Below are 27,796 nucleotides of genomic sequence, written 5' to 3'. Positions count from 1 at the left end.
TGTTGAACAGCAACATTAAAGCCTGGATCTGACCCTACTGATGAATGACTACAGCAACACATGTTGGACAGTATGATATATCTGTGGTGTCTACTTTAGTGATTTATGTTTGTAAGACACTTTGTTGTGTTTGTTGACAGGATGAGACAGCAGAGACCAGCCTCACCTGCACCCAGCTGTGTGTCCATGAAGAGTGACAGGTCTATGGATCGACCTATCATGTTCAGTGATGGAGGAGGGCCTTCTAATGAGGAAGGGTATGTACTGACCTCTGCTGGTTAAACTAAAACAGGGTTAGAGCTGCTGACTGTAGATACTAAAGTATCCCTCATCACATCCCTACTAAAACACAGGGTTAGAGCTGCTGACTGTAGATACTAAAGTATCCCTCATCACATCCCTACTAAAACACAGGGTTAGAGCTGCTGACTGTAGATACTAAAGTATCCCTCATCACATCCCTACTAAAACACAGGGTTAGAGCTGCTGACTGGAGATACTAAAGTATCCCTCATCACATCTCTACTAAAACACGAGGTTAGAGCTGCTGACTGTAGATACTAAAGTATCCCTCATCACATCCCTACTAAAACACAGGGTTAGAGCTGCTGACTGTAGATATTAAAGTATCCCTCATCACATCCCTACTAAAACACAGGGTTAGAGATGCTGACTGTAGATACTAAAGTATCCCTCATTACATCTCTACTAACACACGAGGTTAGAGCTGCTGACTGTAGATACTAAAGTATCCCTCATCACATCCCTACTAAAACACAGGGTTAGAGATGCTGACTGTAGATACTAAAGTATCCCTCATCACATCCCTACTAAAACACAGGGTTAGAGATGCTGACTGTAGATACTAAAGTATCCCTAATCACATCCCTACTAAAACACAGGGTTAGAGATGCTGACTGTAGATACTAAAGTATCCCTCATCACATCCCTACTAAAACACAGGGTTAGAGCTGCTGACTGTAGATACTAAAGTATCCCTCATCACATCCCTACTAAAACACAGGGTTAGAGCTGCTGACTGTAGATACTAAAGTATCCCTCATCACATCCCTACTAAAACACAGGGTTAGAGATGCTGACTGTAGATACTAAAGTATCCCTCATCACATCCCTACTAAAACACAGGGTTAGAGATGCTGACTGTAGATACTAAAGTATCCCTCATCACATCCCTACTAAAACACAGGGTTAGAGCTGCTGACTGTAGATACTAAAGTATCCCTCATCACATCCCTACTAAAACACAGGGTTAGAGATGCTGACTGCCAGCCTGGCTGACATACAGACCATGTGGTAAAGGTTCACAGTGAGAGATACAGAGTAACAACAGGTCTGGAAACCTGCCTTTCTGACTCTCATTCATGTTGAACAGCAACATTAAAGCCTGGATCTGACCCTACTGATGAATGACTACAGCAACACATGTTGGACAGTATGATATATCTGTGGTGTCTACTTTAGTGATTTATGTTTGTAAGACACTTTGTTGTGTTTGTTGACAGGATGAGACAGCAGAGACCAGCCTCACCTGCACCCAGCTGTGTGTCCATGAAGAGTGACAGGTCTATGGATCGACCTATCATGTTCAGTGATGGAGGAGGGCCTTCTAATGAGGAAGGGTATGTACTGACCTCTGCTGGTTAAACTAAAACAGGGTTAGAGCTGCTGACTGTAGATACTAAAGTATCCCTCATCACATCCCTACTAAAACACAGGGTTAGAGCTGCTGACTGTAGATACTAAAGTATCCCTCATCACATCCCTACTAAAACACAGGGTTAGAGCTGCTGACTGTAGATACTAAAGTATCCCTCATCACATCCCTACTAAAACACAGGGTTAGAGCTGCTGACTGTAGATATTAAAGTATCCCTCATCACATCCCTACTAAAACACAGGGTTAGAGCTGCTGACTGTAGATACTAAAGTATCCCTCATCACATCCCTACTAAAACACAGGGTTAGAGATGCTGACTGTAGATACTAAAGTATCCCTCATCACATCCCTACTAAAACACAGGGTTAGAGATGCTGACTGTAGATACTAAAGTATCCCTAATCACATCCCTACTAAAACACAGGGTTAGAGATGCTGACTGTAGATACTAAAGTATCCCTCATCACATCCCTACTAAAACACAGGGTTAGAGCTGCTGACTGTAGATACTAAAGTATCCCTCATCACATCCCTACTAAAACACAGGGTTAGAGATGCTGACTGTAGATACTAAAGTATCCCTCATCACATCTCTACTAACACACGAGGTTAGAGCTGCTGACTGTAGATACTAAAGTATCCCTCATCACATCCCTACTAAAACACAGGGTTAGAGATGCTGACTGTAGATACTAAAGTATCCCTCATCACATCCCTACTAAAACACAGGGTTAGAGATGCTGACTGTAGATACTAAAGTATCCCTAATCACATCCCTACTAAAACACAGGGTTAGAGATGCTGACTGTAGATACTAAAGTATCCCTCATCACATCCCTACTAAAACACAGGGTTAGAGCTGCTGACTGTAGATACTAAAGTATCCCTCATCACATCCCTACTAAAACACAGGGTTAGAGATGCTGACTGTAGATACTAAAGTATCCCTCATCACATCCCTACTAAAACACAGGGTTAGAGATGCTGACTGTAGATACTAAAGTATCCCTCATCACATCACATATATAGAATATAATTGTAAATGGAGGCTGTGACTGCGTCCCTGTTGTTATGGTTACTTATTTCATTCACTTTGTACAGGCTCATATACTATGTAGCCAGCGCAGTAATTTAGAACGGTGAACAGACAGCTTTGCTGCAACTACGTAAGTAGGTGTCCGTATATCACCGGATAATGGACACCCCTGCAGCCAATCAGAATCAAGTATTCACCCAGACCATGGTATAATTAATATTATGTCATTAACATGTGGTGTTGGTCTTCTCTTTATGTATCTATGGTTTAACCACTAGACCACCATCAGACACATCAACACCTTTGACCTCCTTGTTGTGTTTGATCAGTGAGATACAGGACCACAACCTACCAGTCCACTGTGCTGCTTTAATGTTGAACTTTACCTGATATAACACAGAGACACAACCACAACACAACCACAACAAACTACCCTGAAACTAATGCAGTTATGCAAGCCATACCATACTACCCTTAGGTCATTCCATGTCGGTGCAGACAAATGATTCAAAGCTGCTCTCTCTAATTCAGTAGAGACTAGAGCGAACTCCAGGATAAGTCTGTGAGTTACTTCTCCACCTTAAAAGACTTGACATTTACTGTAAACATGTAATTTTGTTATAATAGCTTTACATTCAAATAAGAAAGATCAGTGTAGCTCTAGTGAACATTTGACAACAATAACCTACCTACACACACACACTCACATACACATACACACATACACACAGACACACACACACACAGACAGCATGAGAGTCAGTGTCCAGCCCTGCAGGTACCAGGCCTGGTATGAGCACAGAACAGGCGGGGCTCAGCCCTCTTAGAGTGGTTGAGACCAGAAGGTCTTCAACTCCTGGGTGGAGGAGTGCTGCAGTGTCTAAAGCAGGCTGCTAGCAAACATGCAGCCCTGTGTGAGGTGGACCCTGATGTCATTCTTCAGTGTCTGGTTGAAACACAACACACTTGTTTACCTGGGGGTGACAGTGCTCCTATCTTTGATGAATGTATTAAAGGAATAGTGCCTTGTAGTGGTATGGAAGATGGTTTACTTGGTAGTGATGGTATCACTCTTATACAGTGTGTCTGTGTGTATGCATGAGTGGATACTGTTAAGTTTACCACTCATGCTTATGTATGATAATACTCCTTAGTAGATTATCAGCCCTTATACATGTGGTTCATGTGGTTAAGTAATGTAATCTCTTGTCCTCAGAGATCAACAGGAGAAGTCTGAGTCAGACCAGAGTCACCATGAGGACTTGTCCTCCATATTCACAGTGAGTTTTGTGTTAATCTAAAGTACAAACAAGACAGAATCATTTTAATCATATTGTTCTACTGGGACTACAGTTCCTGGTTTGTCTAATATCTTCCCTCTCTGTTTCAGGTGCTTGAGGAGACTGTCATCAGGTTTGTGAAGAAAGAGCTGACGAGGATGAAGAGGATTCTGAGTTCAGATTTCCCAGAAGGCTTAGAGAGTCAGAGGGAGGACCAGGAAGTGGTGGACTCTGAATATGAGAAGCAGGAGAGCAGTGCCAGAGAGGGAGCTCTGAAGATCACACTGCACGTCCTGAGGAACATGAACCAGAAGGAGCTGGCTGACACTCTGGAGAAAAGTAAGAGACTCCATATTTAGTCTGAGTAGACCGATTGATGGTTTATGATGAAGGTTAGATATACAAAGAAAGTTATGAGACTCAGAGTAGCCCAATGTTGTGTAGATCTTCCTATGACCTTGTACCATGTGTGAGTATCCTAAGCTGTTTCATTATTGTGCACCTGATAAATGGTCATAGATTTGAAATATGTTTTGAATTGAATGTCAAGGACACATTGTCAGTTCATAATCTGTGAATAATCAAAACTACATTTAACAAAAACACGCACTTAACATGTGTTGTTTTTTGTTTAGATGAGCGTGCTGAGATTTGTCGACAGAAACTCAAATCTGAACTAAGGAAGAAGTTTGAAACTGTGTTCGAGGGCATGGCTAGACAAGGAAACCCAACTCTTCTCAATAAGATCTACACAGATCTCTACGTCACAGAGGGTGAGAGTGGAGAGATCAATAAAGAACATGAGGTGAGACAGATTGAGACAGCATCCAGGAAATCAGCAAGAACAGAAACAGCCATCACATGCAACAACATCTTTAAACCCTCAGCTGGACGAGACACACCTATCAGAATTGTTCTGACAAAAGGAGTTGCTGGCATCGGAAAAACTGTCTCTGTGCAGAAGTTCATCACAGACTGGGCTGAGGGACTAGCCAATCAGGAAATCCAGTTCATCTTTCCTCTTCCGTTTCGAGAGCTGAATTTGTTGGATGGAGAAGAGTTCAGTCTGAAGGAACTTGTCCATCACTTCTTCTCGGAAACCAGAGAATCAGGAATCTCCAACTACGACAAGTACAACGTTCTGTTTGTCTTTGACGGTCTGGATGAGTGTCGACTGCCCTTAGCCTTCAAAAAGAACAAGAGCTGGTGTGATGTCACAAAGTCCACCTCAGTGGATGTGCTGCTGACCAACCTGATCAGAGGAAAGCTTCTTCCCTCTGCTCTCATCTGGATCACCACTCGACCTGCAGCAGCCAATCAGATCCCTTCTGAGTGTGTTGACCTGGTGACAGAGGTACGAGGGTTCAATGACCCACAGAAGGATGAGTACATCATGAAGAGATGCAGTGATGAGATCCTGGCCAGGAGAATCATCTCCCACATCAAGACATCAAGGATCCTCTACATCATGTGCCACATACCAGTCTTCTCTTGGATTACTGTTACAGTCCTTGAACACATGCTGAGAACAGAGAAGAAAGAGAAGATGCCCAAGACCCTGACTGAGATGTACACAACCTTCCTGGTGTTACAGACCAAACAGAAGAAGGTGAAGTATGCTGGGAAAACTGAGACCGATCCACACTGGGATGAAGACAGCATTCAGAGTATTCTGTCACTGGGAAAACTGGCCTTCCACCAGCTGGAGAAAGGCAACCTGATTTTCTATGAGAAAGACCTGACAGAGTGTGGAATTGATGTCCGTGATGCCTCAGTGCACTCAGGAGTGTTCACACAGATCTTCAGACAGGATGGTAAAGTCTTCCAGGAGAAGGTGTTCTGCTTTGTCCATCTGAGCTTTCAGGAGTTTCTGGCTGCTGTGTTTGTGTTTCTCTCATTCATCAACAACGATGAGAATCTGATGTCTGAGACTCCATCAGCTTCCAGTTACAACAAACTGTTGGCTCTTTTCAGACAGAAACCAGAAGTCGGATTCTACAAGAGTGCTGTGGACAAGGCCTTGCAGAGTAAGAATGGACAACTGGACCTTTTCCTCCGCTTCCTCCTGGGCCTCTCAATGGAGTCCAACCAGACTGACTTGCGAGGCCTACTCACTCAGAAAAGTAACAAGACAGAGAGCCATGAGGAAACAGTCAAGTACATCAAGGAGAAGATCAGAGAGGATCCCTCTCCAGAGAGATGCATGAATCTGTTCCACTGTCTGAATGAACTGAACGACCATTCTCTGATGGAGGAGATCCAACTCTACCTGAGCTCAGGAAGTCTCTCCAGAGAGAAGAAACTCTCATCTACACAGTGGTCAGCTCTGGTCTTTGTGTTGCTGACTTCAGAAGAGAAGATGGACGTGTTTGACCTGAAGAAATACTCCAGATCAGAGGAAGGTCTTCTGAGACTGCTGCCAGTGGTCAAAGACTCCAAGGCTGCTCTGTATGTATAAGGCATTAGCTTTTTTTAGATAATATTACAACAGCACATATTGTGATAGTGTTTGATTATCGTATGTTCCTATTGTACAAAACGTGACTGATGATGTCTCATGTTCTCCTTATGTTATCAGGCTGAATGACTGTAACCTCTCAGAACGGTGCTGTGAAGCGCTGGCCTCAGCTCTCCCCTCCTCAGATCTGACAGAGCTGGACTTGAGTAACAACAACCTGGGGGATTCAGGCATGAAGCTGCTCTCTGCTGGACTGGGGAATCCACTCTGCAAGCTGGAAACACTGAGGTCTGTATTCATGTTCAACATGACACAACCAGGGGACAGTGTTGTAATCAAGATCACCTAAACCGAGACCAAGGTGTATCGAGACCGAGATAAGACCAAGACTTTGAGGGGTCGAGACCGGGTCAAGACTAAGACCAAGACTGGGGGATACCGAGTCACGTCCAAGACCAAGGCAGGGCGATACCGGGTCAAGACCAGACCATTCAAAACACACAAGCAGTAGGGTTTGACTCGGTAAAAAGTTAGATTTGATCTGTAACTGTGTATTACAACTAAACATTAGCACTCTCAAAGTAGTGCAGTGTGCTTATGGCCAGGCAATGCATTATATTTAATGCATTAGTTTTTTTCTTTTCTTAGAGGCGGATTAGTACTCTGCTTTCACATCTGTCTCTCACCCAAGTGAAGGAGCGCGGTACCGCAGTGTTTAACTTAGCTTCATTAAGTCGGGAGAGATATGCAGCTGACATGAGTTAACGTTCAGGTAACATAACTTTATATTCATCATTAGCTACATAGCTTTAGGTGGCCTGGCTCGTTATCACAAACAAAATCTGCCAAGCAACTTAAACAACATTTTAAATGCCGGTTTTATGTAGGCCTAGTCCCAGCCTCATCAGTGAGCGTCTCTTTGCATAATTACACAAGGTGTGTTTTCTTTTGGACGTTATTGTAAAGTATTTGTGGTTCAGGTCTGCATACCTGTTCAACATGACACAACCACAGTTATAATCACACCACACACTGGTTGTGAGTTTGGGGTCTATTAAAGGTACAAGAGGGCCGGACAAAGAATATTCAGAGCAGGCTAGGTTTGTCATCCACAAGGCAGAGTCATTCAGGTACAGGGCAGCAGGCAGACTCGAAGTCAGGGCAGGCAGGATGTAAGGACCAGGGGAACTAAGAGGCAGAAAAGACTAAAGGAGGTAGAGAAAAACATGCTGGTACTGTAGGTTTGACAAACAAGAACTGACCCCAAACAGAAATCACAGGTATAAATGAGGGTAGGAAGATGGGAGACACCTGGAGGGGGTGGAGACATGAGATGGGTGAAACAGATCAGGGTGGGACAGGAATCTCTTTAAGACATACTACTTCATTATATTATTGTAGATTGACATGGCATTGTGTTTTGTATCTGTCTGCTAGTGTACTGTTGTCCCTGTGCTTGACACTGTTCACAGAGTAAACACAACGACGTGGCTGACTTCGAACACACAGCACCAGCTGCGCTCACTCAATGAGATTTATTCATTAACACTCCAATGACATTACAGGTACACACCCACGTTAACAATCACAGGTGTCAGTATTCAATCAATAAACGAAACAAAACAGAAACATAATACAAGTTGAGAGCACACTTGTTAACAGACACCACTATCCCTGCATCAAGGGTTGTGTCAGAAATAGCCAGGAACGTGTGCTGCGTGGTATACTGACAGACCTGCTATTGGATGTAATATGTAATACTTTCTTGGTGTATTGTACTACATGACGATTTTGTGAGGAACAGAAGGGTAAAATTGAAGAGGCCACTGCAAATGTTACCCTTCTGTTCCTCCCTCAAAATGGTCCTTCTCCACTTTTTTAAAAAGAAAAGAAAAAGGTGCACTGCATGTACAATTTCTGACACTATAGTTTGGTACGATTCCATTTGAGATAAAAGTAAAGTCAGCCAACCTGGACAGACAGTCCTCTGACTGATCAAACCTTCTTGGTGTTTGAGAGGAAAATGACAGACTGATATTATTTATTTCTACCTCCAGAGGGTAGTAGTGTTTATAATTCTTCTTATAATCATAATAGAAATACCTCAGGATGACCACATGATGTCTCAGTATACGACAAGAGATAGAATATTCCACAGGTACAATCCAGCCCAGTGACATCAGCTTCTCAGACAGGTTAATATTTCACATTGGTTACTGACTACCATGTCATTGTGTTGATGTCATCAAATCAAATGTTATTTGTATAGCCCTTTCTACAAGCAATGTCACAGAAGGCCCATAGAACTGCACCTAAACCAACCTAATCCCTCAAGGAAGACAAGGAAAAACTCAGGAAAACTCAGTTAAAACATTTAAGAAAGCCTGGGAGGAGCAATTCAGTGAGAGTTCCACTTCTCCAGAGGTGGTTGGTGACTAACAGAGGTGCAGACCACAAGCAAAGCATAATCATGCATCAAGAGTAGAGATGGAAATAAAATTTGCAAATGGATAATGAACACAGATAATCAGAGTTCCAACTCAGTGCTCTTGATGTAACCCTAATAAACACCTAGACAGTGCCAGCCTCCCTGATTGAAACATGAAGTCTGTTCCAGAGGAGAGAAGCTCTATATGAGAACACCTTGTCCCCCCTGTTGGTTTCAGCTTGCAACAGTAACTCACCACAACACCCATAGGAAATTATCAGACTGATTTTCTTTATTTCTACCTCTAGAAGAAAGTAGTGGTAGGGTGGGGAATCCACTCTGCAAGCTGGACACACTGAGGTCTGTATTTATGTTCTACATGAGACATTAGTAAAGTTATAATCACATAATGTATTTGTATGGTTGATTTAGACAACAGAGTTTCACTCATGGCTTCATCAAAGAGGGAACCTGAGGGAATATCATCTGCAGCACCTTTATATAACTCTGTCATCTAAATCAGTAGCACACATAATATCCCAATAAACGCCGCACCCAATTTTTGGTGCGGCGTTTATTCGAAGAAGTACGCTAATTCAGACATGACATCAGGAGCGCATTTATAGTCCATCTGCATATTCATTTATGGGAGGAGGCAAGGCGGGGTCAGTGGCTCGTTCATGTGCGGTCAATCTCACGTCGATTGTGATTTATAAAGGAAAGGTGCGCAGGACCTGGCGTACGACACGGTTTTATACATGTGAATATTTCTGTGCGTAAGTACTTTTTGAGTTTTGGCCGTACGCCATCTTCTGGTATGAGAGCTGCGCAATCCTTTATACATGAGGCCCCAGGTCTTGACCCGGTATCGCCCTGCCTTGGTCTTGGACTTGACTCGGTATCCCCCAGTCTTGGTCTTAGTCTTGACCCGGTCTCGACCCCTCAAAGTCTTGGTCTTATCTCGGTCTCGATACACCTTGGTCTCGGTTTAGGTGATCTTGATCCCATTGTGGATATGTGTGTCTTTGTGGTTGTTATGTTAATTCGTTTTTACATTTTACGAATGTTGGGGTCACTAGGAAAAGTAAGACATTTGAAGTTGGGTAAAAAAAAAAACTATTTGGGGGTTTTCTCTGCTGTTAAATATAATAGCAGTCATGTTTGACCCTTATGACAACACAAGGTGTAGAGTCTTTTACCAACTCCTACATTAGGCCAATGAGGTGGGACCAGGGAAGCACTTGCTTGGACGTGTGTTCTGCGTGCCAATAATCAATGTCCACAATATGTCTGCATTTCTGTGCTGAAGGCCTGCTCACGGTAGCACCAGCAATACAGTCCATTTCATTTCATTTCTGGATTAGTTCCATTCATTTTCTTTTGCACACAAATCAAACAATGACACACAAACCTGACACGGTGAAAAGCTGTATGCTTTTCCACCTAGCCACACACCTGTGTATCCCTGGCTGTTAATTACCTATATGCCTTCCCAAAGACAATGCTCCACCCAGTGCTCAAACATAAAACTGCCCATTTATTAGCATCACCAATGTGGTATATAAATAAAACAAAACAAAGTTGTATAATGGCTCCAACACAAGGGTTAAGATATAATATTCCTCATATTATTGTACATTTACCTGGACAGGGAGTTATGCATCTGGCAGCTTTTGTGCTGTTGTTTGAAAATGTTCAAAGTCTTCAATCAATCTTCAAAGTTCAAAAAACGGCACTGGAACTTGGCAAAGTTTGATGCAATGGCTTTATTGGTCTTCAAGATGACAAAAATCCCAATAAATGTGAGCAGGTTCCGGAACCCAACTGATCTTTACCCCCCAGGCATGCAATTACATACTGCTCACCTATTTTCATGTGTTATTTTACTATTGATAGTTACAGATGGTCTTCGATCTTACGCATAACACCTGTTCTGGGGGTTTCAGATTTCACTCGCACCTTAGCTTTGATGCCTTTGACCTTGCTTACATTTGGAGATGTACATTTTGCTGCTGGGTGACACTAATACGTTTTTCTCTTAAAACAGGTTCTGTAAGCCACACTTACGATGAGGCTGCTCACGCTGCTTACACAATCAGGCTCGTTGTAAATCCTCCCTACTTAGGGCTAGTGCTGACCTTGTGCAGGCGGCCACAGATAAGATTCCAGGTGTGGGGTCAAAAACAGCGGATCTTGACTTCTAGCTCAGGCCTCTGCCTGCCTCCAGGTGGCCTTCTCCCTCACTCCTCAGCCTCTGTCACCCAGATCTCACACTCAGGCTCAATATCTTCTATCGTTTAGTGGTAATAATACTAAGCTCAACTATAATAAGTCAACAGCTTAACATATGGTTCCCAGTAATATAAAATAATACTAAAAGTAGAAAATTTATTTCATTTTCAATCAAATAAATCCATAATCATACTCATCGTCATCGTTTCAACAGTATGGTGTCAATTTCCACGTCAGTCCCTATGGTTGGCGCCTCTTCCACTGCATGAAGGGTTTCGGATTAGGAATAGCAAGAAGTGTGCTTGGTGTATAATACTACTCTGTAACTGGCTATTTTTACTTCAGAGGATGGTCCATTTACATGTATTCTTTCAGCAGACACTTTTATCCAAAGGGACTTCCAAGAGACAGCTTTACAAAAAGTGCATAGGTCAATGATCATAAACAACGAGATAGCCCCAAACATTGCGGGTAGCCAAAACATGAAGCATACATTGTGAAAAAGCAAATAAGTGCCAAAGGGAAGAAACATAAGAGCATGTACAATTAATCAACATGATCCTCTAAAGTGCTAGAGTGTATCTGGTGGAAAGCAAGCAACAATAATATAATTCACAGCGAGTACAAATAGTTAAATCAGTTACAACTAACCAACAGGAGTGACCAACAAGTCCCTCAATAATTGTCATTGTGTTCCTGGAGGAAATAAGCCAACTTCTGATCCAACAAATCTTTAAGTGCTGGTGTACTCCCGGAAAAAGTGCGTCTTTAGCCTTTTCTTGAAGGTGGGGAGACAGTCAGTGTCTCTGATGGAGGTGAGGAGGTGATTCCCCCATTGGGAGGCCAGACAGGAGAAGAGCTTGGGTTGGGAGCGGGTGCTCTTGAGAGGTGGGGCCACCAGACGGTTGTCAGAAGAAGACCGTAGATGGCGGGTAGGGGTGTAAGGCTGGAGGAGAGACTGGATGTAGGCAGGCGCAGTCCCGTTCACCGCTCTGAAGGTCAGTACCAGGGTTTTGAATCTGATGCGGGCCGTGATGGGTAGCCAGTGGAGGGAGATGAAGAGCGGGGTGACATGGGAGCGTCTGGGTAGGTTGATGGTAGCATTCCATCGGAGATGCAGGGATAGCATACTGGCCCACGATTTCTGTCGGTATTGCACCTTGCGTATGCGTACATTTAAGGGCCAGGGAGACGTGCACAAAGTACGCACCAAACGGACGCAGGATACGTGCTGCAGCCATTCAGCATGTGGACACGTACATAGCGGAAAGTATATTTCGGCCTTAAGTGTCAGGTGCAACGCTGCTCTTTAGGAAGTTGAACACACTTGTATTGGTCATTTGCACAGATCACTAAAGATAATATTGGCCATTATATTCCTTGAGGTTGGTTTTGCTACATGTAACATAGCATTAAAGCAAAAACAGAACAGAATGCAGACAATAATGTAACAACTTTAAACTACACTGCTCAAAATAATTAAAGGAACAGTTTTTTATCAGGGTATGGCATGAATTAACTTCTCGATAATGATCTGGTCAGTTAAGTAGCAGAGGGGTACTTTCCGCTGCATTGGTGTTGATGTAATTAACAACAGGTACACTAGAGGGGCAACAATGAGCCAACCCCAAAACAGGACTGGTTTTGCATGTGGAGGCCATTTCAAGTTTTTCCCTCTTGATCTCTTTGAGTGGGAGCATGAGGCGATTTCTTAACCCTAGAGAAGTTGCACATATTGTCCAACTCCGTGCCGTTGCAAGGAGATTTGATGTGTCTCCCAGCACAATCTCCAGTACATGGAGGACATTCCAGGAGACAGGCAGTTACTCTAGGAGAGCTGGACAGGGCCGTAGAAGGTCCTCGACCCATCAGCAGGGCCGATATCTGCTGCTTTGTGCAAGGAGGAACAGGTTGAGCACTGCCCGAGCCCTACAGAATGACCTCCAGCAAGCCACTGGTGTGAATGTCTCTGCCCAAACAATCAGAAACAGACTTCATGAGGGTGTCCTCAGGGCGCAACGTCCTACAGTGTGCCCTGTGCTCACTGCCCAGCACCGTGGAGCTCGATTGGCATTTGCTATAGAACACCAGAACTGGCATGTCCGCCCCTGGCGCCCTGTGCTTTTCACAGATGAGAGCAGGTTCACCCTGAGCACCTGTGATAGACGTGAAAGGGTCTGGAGAAGCCAAGGAGAACACTGTACTGCCTGCAACATCATTCAGCATGACCGGTTTGGTGGTGGGTCACTGATGGTCTGGGGAGGCATGTCCATGGAGGGACGCACAGGCCTCTACAGGCTAGAGAACGGCAGTCTGACTGCCATTAGGTATCGGGATGAAATCCTGGAACCCATGGTCAGACCCTACGCTGGTGCAGTAGGTCCTGGGTTCCTCCGGATGCATGACAATTCCCGGCCTCATGTGGCAAGAGTGTGCAGGCAGTACGTGGAGGATGAAGGAATCGATACAATTGAATGTCTCTCACGATCACCTGACCTAAACCCGATAGAACACCTCTGGGACATTATGTTTCGGTCCATCAGACGCCGCCAGGTTGCTCCTCAGACTTTACAGGAGCTCACTGATGCCCTTCGACAGATCTGGGAGGACATCCCACAAGACACCATCCGTCGTCTCATTAGGAGCATGCCGCGACGTTGTCAAGCATGCATACAAGCACGTGGGGGCCACACAAGATATTGAGAAGAATTTTGAGTTGAAGAAATTTAATTTTGGCAAAATGAACTAGCCTGTCACATAATTTTTTCACTAAAATTTTTGGGGTGACTATAAAATTAAGCCCTTAAAGTATGAAAACGTATTTCCATCAAAAGATGTGTCATCCTTTCGTTCCTAAGACATTAAACTGTCCATATCAGTATAGATATCCAACATAATTTTTTTTCACATTGAGATCTGATGTGTTTTCAAAAGTGTTCCATAATTTTTTTGAGCAGTTAAAAAAAAAAATATATATATATATATATATATCTGTCTGTATGTCTTTCTATGTCTTTCTGTATTTCAACATTTTATATATAAAATGTTGAAATGTTGAAATACAGAAAGACAGGCATGATGGTGTTGATGATTAACCGTTTGTTCCAACCCCGTTATCCACGAACAGCATCCGAATATAGCAGTTCCTCTTCTCTCAGGACGGAAGGCAGAGCCAACAGGCAGTTATGTTGCTCTTTTGTATCAGAATATGGTTATCTAATGACCAAACAGAATTAAATAAATACTGATAAGCATTCTGTTATTTTAAAATATATACATTTATTGGGTAGCTAAGTTTTTTTTGCATACATTTGGTTAATTTCACTTCCATTTAATTCCCCTTTCATTTTTCAGAAGAACTTGCTGTTATTTCACTATGATAATATTGTCCAATAGCATGTCGTGTTTGCATGTTCTGTCATGTGATCTCCATCTCTGGATCAGTTAGCCGTGTTTCTAAAAAGAACGACGTTAACTAATGGCGTCGGAACCAGCGATGTATATCTGCTCAGAAAATTCAAAGATAAGAAAAATGTAGCTAACATCTGAAAGTTTAAGTCAACAAAACATGACTTTCCAGTCCAGAACAAAAGTATTTCAGAGTTTGTTTACTGTAATTTTGAAGAAGTTTACCTCAGGATAACCACAGGATATTCGCGGTGTATAAACCAGGACATTTTGTAGCTAATAAAGAGCGACTGAGGTGGGATATTCTTCAATTGGAATCCAACTCAGTGGAACAAGTTCGCCAGGTAGGCTAATATTTCACCGTTTTATATGTAAAATGACATTTTAGGTGACTGAGGCAGGGTAGGGGGAACGGGAGGTAGTTACAAATATCTAGGAAGAGGCAGCAGGAGAGGGCTTTGCCGTTTAGTTGTTTATTAAGCATAAGACCTCATTGGCGTAATGCAGGAACGTTTGTATGCCGACTGCACGACTTTCAAACAGACGATATTGTTGTAAGATTTTAGCATTCAGTCGAACAACACCATTATATTATCCGTTTCCCAATATGGCTTTTATAGCATTCAATAAAGCGTGATTGATGCTGCCCATACACACTCTCCCTGCGCGTTGAACTTCAGAGTTTCCAATCTGTCAGACCAGCGCAGGTGACGACAATGTCCCTTGATTAGGGATAGCGGCCAGATTTTGTGGAATACAAAACACCTTTTTCAGTTTGAAGCTCAAGTTCCAATAAAAGGGCGAGTTCTCGCTTAATGTTTCTAGTTTTCCAATACGTCTATATCGTTGCCATTATACACAGGTAGTTTAGGAGTGATCTTATGCTGACACAATGTATCAGATTTTCCAGTCCTTATTTGCCGTTTAGTTGTTATTTATTATGCATAGTTGTAAAATGTAGATTGACATACCAGGTTTCCCAATGTCATTGGTGGTCTGTGCACTGTGGTCTGTTCTCTGGTCTGGTGAGAACTGTGTCCCTTCCCTCTACCTGTGCCCCTTCCTGTCACCTGTGTCCCTAAATATAGAACCCTGTGCCTCCAATGACTGCCACCCAGTGTCCAAAATATTCTGACAGTTCTATCTAACCAAAATAATATGACATGTCAATAAGAAACACAAATGGCTCCTACAGTTAGGAAAGTGGAAGATAGATGCTGTCTATTCTGCCGGAAAGCTAAAGGAGAACTACAGCTTAACTACAGTTTAAACAAGAACTCACACAGGGAGACTTATTAGTTGATTTGGTCACTACCTCCGTATACAGAGGAATGGCCATTTTTATTTATTTTTGTGTACGTCTATTAATTGTAAAGTGGTATGTTCACATCAACCAAGAGGCCAGTCGTGATGTGTCGTTTGTGAACGATTCCTTCATTTTGAACGAATCTTTAGAATGACTGGGGAGTAACGAGTCGTCTCAGTGAGTGATTCGTTCATCTTCTCGTGGCAGCGCATAGGGACTGTTGCATTGGCTCAGTAGAGGAAACAGAAAGGATTCGTTCACCTCATTCACGTTCACGTGACTGCTAGGTTTAGCATAGAAGACGTGAATGGTTCGAGTGATAATTACAGGTTTTGTTATTTTTGCTTTACTTACAGTTCAGTGCAGTAATTGTTTGCTGTGATAATTAAATACCAGTGTGATAATAAGTGACCATTTCAAATCATGCAAACTGTCATGATGTATTGTATTTAATGGGGGAATTTTTGTGGAAATATTATCTGGCACACAAATGTGCAATTCCTTTCCCTATAGCCTACTCTAATTTATCTTGGCTGGTTTAGATGCACTAATATTTCTTCCTTTGGAATATGATAACTGTTTAAAATAGTGGAAATATTGAACAAGCAAACTTGCTTGTTCTTTATCCTCGATTCTCTATTATCATCCCAACATTCCCAATACAAAAACCATGTTGTACAAATATATAGAATTGTCTGTCACATGGCTCTTCTTTCATTGGCTCCCTTGCATAGATCCTGCACGCGTGCGTGCGTGTGTGCGTGCATATGTCTTAAAGTGGCCCTGCTTAGGCTAACTAAATGAAATGCTCAGATAAGATAAGGATCTTTCTGTTTACCTAAGCCTTTACCTTGCCTATAGTTCACCTGGGGGGTTGGCCTCTCTCTACACAAATGGAATGCTGAACACAGTATCATTCTTATACACGATAAAGAGTTAGATCTTCAACTTTTCTGATATTGGATTACATGGGTCACTCTGTCTAATGAGGGGAGGTGCAGCTATGACAGTACCTGCCAAATGAACCCCTCTGTGCTGACTCACTCTGGAGGCCCAGATGGATTCTGTCACAATATTGATCCTCTTTCTACAGGCTGTCAGGCTGTCTGGTCACAGAGGAAGGCTGTGCTTCTCTGGCCTCAGCTCTGAGGTCCAACCCCTTCCACCTGAGGGAACTGGACCTGAGCTACAATCATCCAGGAGAAAAAGGATTGAAGCTGCTCTCTGCTAGACTGGAGGATCCACACTGCAGACTGGAGAAACTGAAGTAAGGAGATGTTTGTTTTTTATATATACCTCTTAATGTAATGTCGCTTAACACTGAATATATCTAATTACGTTAATAGGCCTTGCATTTCTTGATGTTACAATTAAAACTGCATGTTTACTCTACAATCTACAATATGGTTGTAGCCACAATCATAATTGTATTTCCAGAAAGCGGGTTTAGTGAAAACTGAGTTTTTAAACCCTGAGATGAGGGAAACTCTGGGTTTTTAGCTCCAGAAAGAGAGGTCACTAAAACCAGACGTTGTAAAATGTAGCTCAGCTCAAACCTAGGTCCTAGTGTCGGTTTGAAGTGAATGTAGCTAGGGACTTCAACAAGAAAAGAAAATGGAATCAATTTGAGCGCAAAATAGTTTTTGAGCTTCATATAATATAAACATTATGTTGGACTCATATTGTTATATTTGCCGAATGTTTTTAACTACAAATATTATTATATTTACTCAGTTTTGGACACCTTTGTGCAGAGAATGATGATACTAAGGCCCAATCCCAATGTCCCCCCTAAACCCTAAGCCCTGAACCCTCACACACTTACTTGACGTCACCTAGTAAGTGATTGAGTGCAAGAGGCTACAAGAGCTCAAAATGCTATAAATTGGAATGGTTCAGCACTTTGCGGAATTATAGGTAAAATAGTAATGTTGTTGGATCAAATCTGATGAAAGCATATTTGGAATTTATCATCAAAGGACAACCTACACACTAGGGCTGCACGATTATGGCCAAAATGATAAGCACGATTATTTTGATCAACATTGAGATCACGATTAATTATCATGATTATTTGTTGATTTTAACCAAAACAACTTTTTTTGTCACGTAGGCTAATTATACCATGCAGTTCGTCAGTGATGAAGTAAACAAACAGCGCTTGATCGGCCATGACTGACGTCAACGCAGCAAACCAGGAAGCAGGAATGTCCGACTTTGCGCAGCCGTTTATAACTCTTCCCCGACTGCAAGCAGCAACTCTCGCTGGTCGTTTCATGCAGCCGATGTCGAACGCACCTATGGTTTACGGAGCGCTAGATTGGCTTTGCCAAAAGAATGCCGCATTTTAAATATCGCTCCATCACGCGAATTTGATCGTGGGAAGCCAAAATCGTGATCGTGATTAAAATTTTATTAATTGTGCTGCCCTACTACACCCAGCTCTGGCTATATTAACCGTCAGTGAGCTTTGTGTTTAAACTACTGATGTTAACTGTTATTTCTAACTTCTATTTCTGTTTACGTCAGGGTTGGTTGCTCCTTCCATGCTTGTTTGTTTACTGTTCTTCGTCTTTCTTGTCTTATGAGGAGGGTTAGCCAGGATCTTTTTCTCTCTTCCAGGCTTCCCCCGGTAACCCTCGTGATTCACGTCACTACGCTGTGAATTGTGGGCAAGTCTGCAAAAATGCAGACTTACGGGTGCATAAAATGTGTTCGAAAGAGCCCTCACGAACTTGACAATTTGACAGTGGGACAGCCCTAAGCCCTCACAGACTTAGTGACAATGTGCCTCAAAGTCTGTGAGTCTGTGAGGGTGGACATTGGGATTGGGCCTAACCGTTCGTAAACTCCAGATTGATTGTCCTGTTGTCTCCGAGGGAAAAAGCTGTTTGACCCGTGCATTGAATCAGAGCGTGCACGGAGAGAGGGGATTATTCACAGACGTGTCTGTTGTAGTGAGAGAGAGAGAACACGAGCGGGGCAAGAAGGGGCTGAGCGAATCAGTATGCTGCGTGCAGCTCTACTATTAAATATTTTTTTGTGATGTTAAACAGTAAAAGCAAAAACACCGTTTTATAAATTTGTGGTGGTAAATCTCTAATTGTGGCGGGCCGTTACAAATAAATTAATGTATGGGAAACACTGAAAACTCTGGGTGTGTTGCCACGGTAACTGACTGTGAACCTCACCTGCTTGCTGGCAGCTTTTCTGTAACAAACCATGAGTTTCTCCCTCTCCCCTCCCTCATGCTGAGCCTGAAGCTACTGTCAGACATGGGGGGTCCTTTCCTCATCAACCTGATTGTTGTTGAAGCCATATAACACATACGGATGACATGAAATTCTACAGTTTTCCATGCAGAGCTAACCTGGCATTTCCTGAACATCTCACTGTTAATCTGTGCTGTGGAGGTTGATGGACCCTCCTTCTCGTAATCTTGTCATTAAAAAGGAGAAGAATGTGCCAGTTGTTTTGCGCACATAGGATTGTTCCATTTCTTCTTCACTTGTAGTAAGACGTTAGCCTGGTCCTAACCAGACTCTCGTACATTTAATTTGTACAGAGAGTCTGGGCTCGCTCCCTTGACAAGCGTTAACTTCCTTGAAGGCGGGTACTCTGTTGAAGTTTAAAACTATTGGATCTGCCCAGAGCCACTCTGGATCTGCCATAACCAGCAAAGCTAGTAAGACGTGGTTAAATGTGAAATTAATATACTGCTTTGAAATGTACTGAATGAACAATTGCCTCTTTTGCTGTTGAAGTAGTTTTTCTGCTTTCTGAAAATGTCTTCATACTCGCCTGCACGCATGAGAATTTCTAATTCTCTGGATGAGAGCGTCTGCTAAATGACTAAATGTAATTCCAGTGAATTAGAAATGAACTAACTCAGATCAGCTGTTCTAGAAGCGATAACTCTGAGCTTCCCATCTCAGGGTTCATCAAGTCAGAGTTCAGGGTTCGGCTCAGAGTTTGTAAAACCTGCTTTCTGGAATACACCTCTGATGATAAGAGAGAAACAACATGTTTACTTAGAAAGTCAGTTGCTAAGTCACTTATCAACAGGTGAAGTGTATTTTCATCAGTCCTCTGCTTATCCCTGCAGTGTGGATCATGGTGGAGAGTGCTGGATCAAACCTGGCCTTAGGAAATGTGAGTATTGACTGCTACTTGGTTCTAGTACACAAGGTCATACAAGGGACAATACCATTAGTGACTTGGACACTGTCAAAAATGGACACACACACACTGTAAACACACACTTTTAGAAGCAGTAATTTAACACAATTACCCACATCAATACTGTGTGTACGTCTGTGTGTGCTATGTCCCCTTCCTTCTCCCCTCCTCCCTCTCCTCCCCTCTTCCTCTCCTCCCCTCTTCCCCTCCTCTGCTCTCCTCCCCTCTTCCCCTCCTCCCTCTTCCTCTCCTCTCCTCTTCCCCTCCTCCCTCTTCCTCCCCTCGTTCCCTCCTCTCCTCTTCCCCTCATCCCCCTCTTCCCCTCTTCCCTCTGCTCTCCTCCCCTCTTCCCCTTCTCCCTCTCCTCTCCTCTTCCCCTCCTCCCCTCTTCCTCTCCTCCCCTCTTCCCTTCTTCCCCTCCTCCCTCTCCTCCCCTCTTCCCCTCCTCCCTCTTCTCTCCTCTTCCTCTCCTCTCCTCTTCCCCTCTTCCTCTCCTCCCCTCTTCCCTTCTCCCCCTCCTCCCTCTCCTCCCCTCTTCCCCTCCTCCCTCTTCCCCTCTTCCTCTCCTCCCCTCTTCCCCTCCTCCCTCTTCTCTCCTCTTCCTCTCCTCCCCTTCTCCCTCTCCTCTCCTCCCCTTCTCCCTCTCCTCCCCTTCTCCCTCTCCTCTCCTCTTCCCCTCCTCCCTCTTCCCCTCCTCCCTCTTCCTCTCCTCCCCTCTTCCCCTCCTCCCCTCTTCCCTTCTTCCCCTCCTCCCTCTTCTCTCCTCTTCCTCTCCTCTCCTCTTCCCCTCTTCCTCTCCTTCCCTCTTCCCTTCTCCCCCTCCTCCCTCTCCTCCCCTCTTCCCCTCCTCCCTCTTCCCTTCTTCCTCTCCTCCCCTCTTCCCCTCCTCCCTCTTCTCTCCTCTTCCTCCCCTCCTCCCCTTCTCCCTCTCCTCTCCTCCCCTTCTCCCTCTCCTCTCCTCTTCCCCTTCCCCCTTCTTCCCCTCCTCCCTCTTCCTCTCCTCCCCTCTTCCCTTCTTCCCCTCCTCCCTCTCCTCTCCTCTTCCCCTCCTCCCTCTTCCTCTCCTCCGCTCTTCCCCTCCTCTGCTCTCCTCTCCTCTTCCCCTCCTCCCTCTTCCGCTCCTCCCCTCTTCCCTTCTTCTCCTCCCTCTTCTCCCCTCTTCCCCTCTTCCCTCTACTCTCCTCCCCTCTTCCCCTCCTCTGCTCTCCTCTCCTCTTCCCCTCCTCCCCTCTTCCCTCTGCTCTCCTCCCCTCTTCCCTTCTTCCCTCTCCTCCCTTCTTCCTCTCCTTCCCTCCTCCCCTCTTCCCTCTGCTCTCCTCCCCTCTTCCCTTCTTCCCTCTCCTCCCTTCTTCCTCTCCTTCCCTCTGCTCTCCTTCCCTCTTCCCCTCTTCCCTCTGCTCTCCCCTTCCCTTCTTCCCTCTCCTCCCCTGTTCCCCTCCCTCTCCTCCCTCTTCCCCTCCTCCCTCTCTCTCCTCTTCCCCTCCTCCCTCTCTCTCCTCTTCCCCTCCTCCCTCCCCTCCCCTGTTCCCCTCCCCTCCCTCTGCTCTCTTCTTCCCCTCCTCCCTCTTCCTCTCCTCCCTCTTCCCCTCCTCCCCTCTTCCCTTCTTCCCCTCCTCCCTCTCTCTCCTCTTCCCCTCCTCCCTCTCTCTCCTCTTCCCCTCCCCTGTTCCCCTCCCCTCCCTCTGCTCTCCTCTTCCCCTCCTCTCTCTCCTCCCCTCTTCCCCATCTCCCTCTCCCCTCCTCCCCTCTTCCCCTCCTCCCTCTGCTCTCCTCCCTCTCTTCCCCTCCTCTCCTCTTCCCTTCCTCCCTCTTCCCCCCCTCCCTCTTCCTCTCCTCTTCCTCTCCTCTTCCCCTCCTCCCTCTTCCTCTCCTCCCTTCCTCCCCTCTTCCCTTCTTCCCCTCCTCCCTCTTCTTTCCTCTTCCCCTCTTCCTCTCCTCCCTTCCCTCTTCCCTTCTTCCCCTCCCTCTTCTCTCCTCTTCCCCTCCTCCCTCTCCTCCCCTCTTCCCCTCCCCCTTCCCCTCCTCTCCTCCCCTATTCCCTCCTCCCCTCTTCCCTTCTTCCCTCTGCTCTCCTCCCCTCTTCCCCTCCTCTCCTCCCCTCTTCCCTTCTTCCCTCTGCTCTCCTCCCCTCTTCCCCTCCTCTCCTCCCCTCTTCCCTTCTTCCCTCTGCTCTCCTCTTCCCCTCTTCCCCTCTTCCCCTCTTCCTCTCCTCCCCTCTTCCCCTCTCCCTCTCCTCTTCCCCTCCTCCCTCTTCCCTCCTCCCCTCCTCTGCCCTCCTCTTCCCCTCCTCCCTCTCCTCCCCTCTTCCCCTCTCCTCTGCTCCCCTCCTCCCCTTCTCCCTCTCCTCTCTTCCCCTCCTCCCCTCTTCCACTCTTCCCTCTGCTCTCCTCTCCTCTTCCCCTCCTCCCTCTCCTCCCCTTTTCCCCTCTTCCCTCTGCTCTGCTCTCCTCTTCCTCTCCTCCCCTCTTCCCCTTCTTCCTCTCCTCCCTTCTTCCCCTCCTCCCCTCTTCCCCTTCTTCCTCTCCTCCCTTTTTCCCCTCCTCCCCTCTTCCCCTCCTCCCCTCTTCTCCTTCTTCCTCTCCTCCCTTCCTCCCCTCTTCCCCTCTTCCCCTTCTTCCTCTTCTCCCTCTTCCCTCTGCTCTCCTCCCCTCTTCCCCTTCTTCCCCTCCTCCCTCTCCTCTCTTCACTTCTCCCTCTCCTCCCCTGTTCCCCTCCTCCCTAGAAAGATGGAGTGATGGGGGCATATCAGGGGTAAGGAGATAAGGGATGATGGAAAGAGGGATTTGGAGGGAGAGAGTTAGCATGTGAGGGAGGGAGAACAGAATGAGAGAATGAAAGGAAGAGAGGGAGAGTGGAAGAGAGAGAGAGGGGGAGGGACAGAGAGCAGGGTAGAGAGAGAGAGAGTGAAGAGAGAGAGAGAGAGTGAGGATGGGTAGAGAGAGAGAGAGAGTGAAGAGAGAGAGAGAGAGTGAGGATGGGTAGAGAGAGAGAGAGAGAGAATGAAAGGGGGAGTGAGGATGGGTAGAGAGAGAGAGAGAGTGAAGAGAGAGAGAGAGAGAGTGAGGATGGGTAGAGAGAGAGAGAGAGAGAATGAAAGGGGGAGTGAGGATGGGTAGAGAGAGAGAGAGAGAGAAAGAGAGAGAGAGAGAGAGAGAGAGAGAGAGAGAGAGAGAGAGAGAGAGAGAGAGAGAAAGGGTGAGGGCAGGAAGAGGGAGACATTCTAATGTGAACTAGAGAGGATACAATTTCTGGGGAAATTGTAGGGTGTGCTTGCTTGCGTCGGTTGCACAGGGGTCTGTATATTTTATATAAAAATGCATCGGGCCTACTTATTATTTATAAAGATTACATAGATTTAAAAGCATCTTTTTTTTGCTGCTCATTTACAACTCAAAATACGAGTGAAGTGTAGAATGAAATATGACGTCTTCTCATTTCCCCTGCAAGAGGCAGCTGACAGGCTGAATCAAAACGAATACATTTGGCAGACCGGTGTACAAATGGACCTAATCTCTATGACTTAAACGTCCTTTTAAGTTGTCCCTTCTCGTGATATTTTCAGGCATTTAGCCTACTCATATTGCATTCATTCATTAATAAAGAACCCCCTTTGAAGATTATTCTACGACTTTACCGGCAGAAGATAGAATCGCGATTCAAACAGTACCATCTGCTAACTGAAAATATGCCCCCAAAAACGTAAATAAGCTTGACATTTATTTAGTGGAAAATAGCTCATTCATAAAAAGCTCACTGGTAGCGATCATTGTCAGTAACAACTCAAAATGCGATATAGCCCTGTGTGGAGAAGCTGCCCGGTAAATTCTACTACTACAGTACAGTACTACTAGTAGACTACTGCTGTGTTCGTCTTGATAGCGATTGCGTTGGTTGAATTCGATTAAACGTTCCGTTGTACGGTTTAGGCTGAAATTAATTATTTTCATGAACAGATTGACAAAGTTTAGGCTGTGGCAATGAAGTTCAGGTTAGTAGTCAGATAGTTTCCCTACTGAAAGACTTTTGAGTAAGGGGAGTGCCGAACATGTTCTGTTGCCGTTTGACTTAAACAGCTGAGGAGTTGTTGTTAGCTACTCACACTAGTGTCTCGGGTACAGTAGGCTACAGCGTTGCAGTGAGCTACACTGGTTTGAAACCACAGGTAATGGTAATTTCACCAACAAATCGTTTACTAATGTCAGAATAAATCCTACAACGAAAATGTATATGTGAGGAATGTTTATTTTAACGATTGAAAACAGATACATCATAGACCACTGTAGTATGTGTTGCCCGGGCAACACAGGCTAATGTCATGATGCTAATATGTCAGTGAAATAGTAGACTACTGTTTCCGAAAGTAGATGTACTTCCTTAATAATATCAGCTTATATTGTACATTACACATCACAATTGTGTGTCATATCACAAAGTAAAATGAGTAAATATTTATCACCCTGGCCTCTTTGTTTGTGGCGTTTCTGCAGCTGCCTTGCAGTAAAGCTATAGTTAGCCTAGCTATCCCCCAAGTTAACAGATGCCAAACGAATGTTCTGACAAAGGTAGTCACGCGTGTTTTCGTGACATTATTGCAGACCGGTGTAAAAATTGACATAATCTCTATGATTTAAACGTCATTTTAAGTTTTTCTCTTCTCATGATATTTTCAGGCATTTAGCCTACTCATATTGCATTCATTCATGAATAAACAACCCCTTTGAAGATTATTCTACGACGTTACCCGGCAGTAGAAGATGGAATCGCAATTCAAACGGTACCATCTGCTAACTGAAAATATGCCCCCCAAAACGTAAATAAGCTTGACATTTATTTAGTGGAAAATTGCTCATTCATAAAAAGCTCACTGGTAGCGATCATTGTCAGTAACAACGCAAAATGCGATATAGCCCTGTGTTGAGAAGCTGCCCCGGTAAATTGTACTACTACGGTACAGTACTAGGCTACTGCTGTGTTCGTCTTGGTAGCGATTGCGTTGGTTGAATTGGATTTAACGTTCCGTTGTACGGTTTAGGCTGAAATTAATTATTTTCATGAACAGATTGACAACGTTTAGGCTGTGGCAATGAAGTTCAGGTTAGTAGTTAGATAGACTTTTGATTTAAGTAAGGGGAGTGCCGAACATTTTCTGTCGCCGTTTGACTTCCTAAACAGCTGTGTACTGTAGCTAGATGTTTTTGTAGTGTGTCTCGCGTAAGCTACAGCGTTGCAGTGAGCTACACTGGTTTAAAACCACAGGTAATGGTAATTTCACCAACAAATCGGTTTCTAATGTCAGAATAAATCCTACAACGAAAATGTATATGTGAGGAATGTTTATTTTAACGATTGAAAACAGATAACGCTACATCATAGACCACTGTAGTATGTGTTGCCCGGGAAACACAGGCTAATGTCATGATGCTAATACTTCAGTGAAATAGTAGACTACTGTTTCCGAAAGTAGATGTACTTCCTTAATAATATCAGCTTATATTGTACATTACACATCACAATTGTGTGTCATATCACAAAGTAAAATGAGTAAATAGTTATCACCCTGGCCTCTTTTCTTGTGGCGTTTCTGCAGCTGCCTTGCAGTAAAGCTATAGTTAGCCTAGCTATCCCCCAAGTTAACAGATGCTAAACGAATGTTCTGGCAAAGGTAGTCACGCGTGTTTTCGTGACGTTAGTGACGCAGTGACGTTAGTAACGTCAGTGACTGTGGCTAGCAAATTAGCCACCGTTAGCTTCACTTTTCGCCACAAAAACTTAATTTAAGCTTAAACCATGCAACGGAACGTAAATTCCAATAGAAGCAACTCAATCGCTACCAAGACGAAACTTTTGACACCTACGTTGTCTATGTAGGCCAAGTATTTACTGAGTTTTAGGGGGGCAAAAAGAAATAAAAATAATAATAATAATATATATGTGAGAGAACAAAGGTTGTGCTCTCGCCGAAGGCTTGAGCACACCCAATGATGATGATCAGTAATATATTGTGTCTTGGTCTCCCCCATCAGATGCCTGTGAGCTCACACTGGACCCAAACACAGCACACAGAGAACTCTCTCTGTCTGAGGAGGACAGAAAGGTGACAAGGAGGAGAGAGGAGCAGCCGTATCCTGATCACCCAGAGAGATTTGAGAACTGTGAACAGGTGCTGTGTAGAGAGGGTCTGTCTGGGCGCTGTTACTGGGAGGCAGAGAGGAGTGGAGGAGGGGTTCATATAGCAGTGACATATAAAGGAATCAGCAGGAGAGGAGTGGGTGATGACTGTGTGCTTGGATACAATAACAAGTCCTGGAGTCTGGACTGTGATTATTACAGTTACTCTGCCTGGCACAATAATAAGAGCACTGCCATACCTGCCCCCCCCCTCCAGCTCCCACAGAGTAGGAGTGTATCTGGACTGGCCGGCCGGCACTCTGTCCTTCTACACAGTCTCCTCTGACACACTGACCCACCTGCACACATTCCACAGCACATTCACTGAGCCCCTCTATCCTGGGTTCTGTGTTTATAACTATAACTCCTCAGTGTCCCTGTGTCAGGTAGAATAGCCCACACACACTCTCACACACTGTGCTCACATAGATGTCATTGAAGATTGAACTGTATACAGTTGTGATTGATATCCCAGAGTGTTTGTAAATATTGCTGTGTGTAGAATGTTTGTTTTGTTTTAACCTTTAGATGTAAATATTACTGATATGAAATATGATTAATATCTCTAAATATTACCGACGCTTCCACCAGAGTGAGTTATTTTTCCAAAACGGAAGCTAGCTAGCTTTAGTTAGCTTCCGTTACCTAGCAACCTAGCATAATACTCGTAGCAATGCTACTACCTGCTAGCGTTACTTGTTAGCCTCCTAACTGTACATTTTGAAGCCATACTACAGCGTTTGTCATGTCGTTTTTGTCTATCGGAAAATAGTGGGTTGGAATGTTCAGAATCACACGTGCGACGTTACTCTGTGGGGCTTTCGAACTATCGCACACGTGTGATGCTACTCCTTAACGGGTTCATTGTTGACAAACAACAATCCAAGTTTATGTACCCTTAGTATAGATAGTCCACATATTTACATTTTAGGTATATGTTTATTGTATGCACCTTCCTGCCAAAGCAAATTCCTTGTCTGTGCAAACTCTCATGGCGAATAAATCCCATTCTGATTCTGATTCTGATCCTGTCTTTGATCTCAGTTCCACTGAATGTGATGAACTAAATAGTGTCTTAGTGACTAAATAAGGAGAAATAAAGATGTTTTATACAGGATGATAGAAGACATGCTGTGTGTTTGTTGGTGACCCAGTGGCCCTATAGACACACACACACACATGTACACACACACATGTACACACACACATGTACACACACACACACACACACACACGTACACACACACACATGTACACACGCACACACACACATGTACACACGCACACACACACATGTACACACACACACACACACACGTACACACACACACATGTACACACACACATGTACACACACACACACACACACGTACACACACACACATGTACACACGCACACACACACACACACACTGGAAACACTACATTTAGGACCAGTAATATGACAGTATTACCCACTTGAATATACACTGTGTGTGTGTCTAGTGTGATTCCCTCCCTCCCTACTCTCTCCCCCACCCTCCCTCCCTACTTTCTCCCCCCCACCCTCTCTCCCTACTCTCTCCCCCCACCCTCCCTCCCCACCCTCCCTCCCTACTCTCTCCCCCCACCCTCCCTCCCTAC

At 44.5% G+C, this 27,796-nt stretch overlaps 1 protein-coding gene across 1 annotated transcript; it reads left to right on the top strand.

Moving 5' to 3' along the window:
- The first annotated feature begins 173 nt into the window (after nucleotides 1-173).
- On the top strand, nucleotides 174-27,286 carry LOC136933187 (NLR family CARD domain-containing protein 3-like). Its single transcript, XM_067228537.1, is given in 10 exon segments — nucleotides 174-257; nucleotides 1,524-1,640; nucleotides 3,931-3,994; nucleotides 4,105-4,333; nucleotides 4,630-6,442; nucleotides 6,573-6,740; nucleotides 16,920-17,093; nucleotides 19,932-19,978; nucleotides 26,029-26,380; nucleotides 26,382-27,286. Coding segments are annotated over 10 exon segments (3,222 nt in total). The 5' UTR covers nucleotides 174-186; the 3' UTR covers nucleotides 26,569-27,286.
- Nucleotides 27,287-27,796: the final 510 nt, after the last annotated feature.

The sequence above is a fragment of the Osmerus mordax genome, chromosome 2 (genome assembly GCF_038355195.1).
Source record: "Osmerus mordax isolate fOsmMor3 chromosome 2, fOsmMor3.pri, whole genome shotgun sequence".
Lineage (NCBI taxonomy): Eukaryota > Metazoa > Chordata > Actinopteri > Osmeriformes > Osmeridae > Osmerus > Osmerus mordax.
This window is presented reverse-complemented; position numbering and strand designations above follow the sequence as displayed.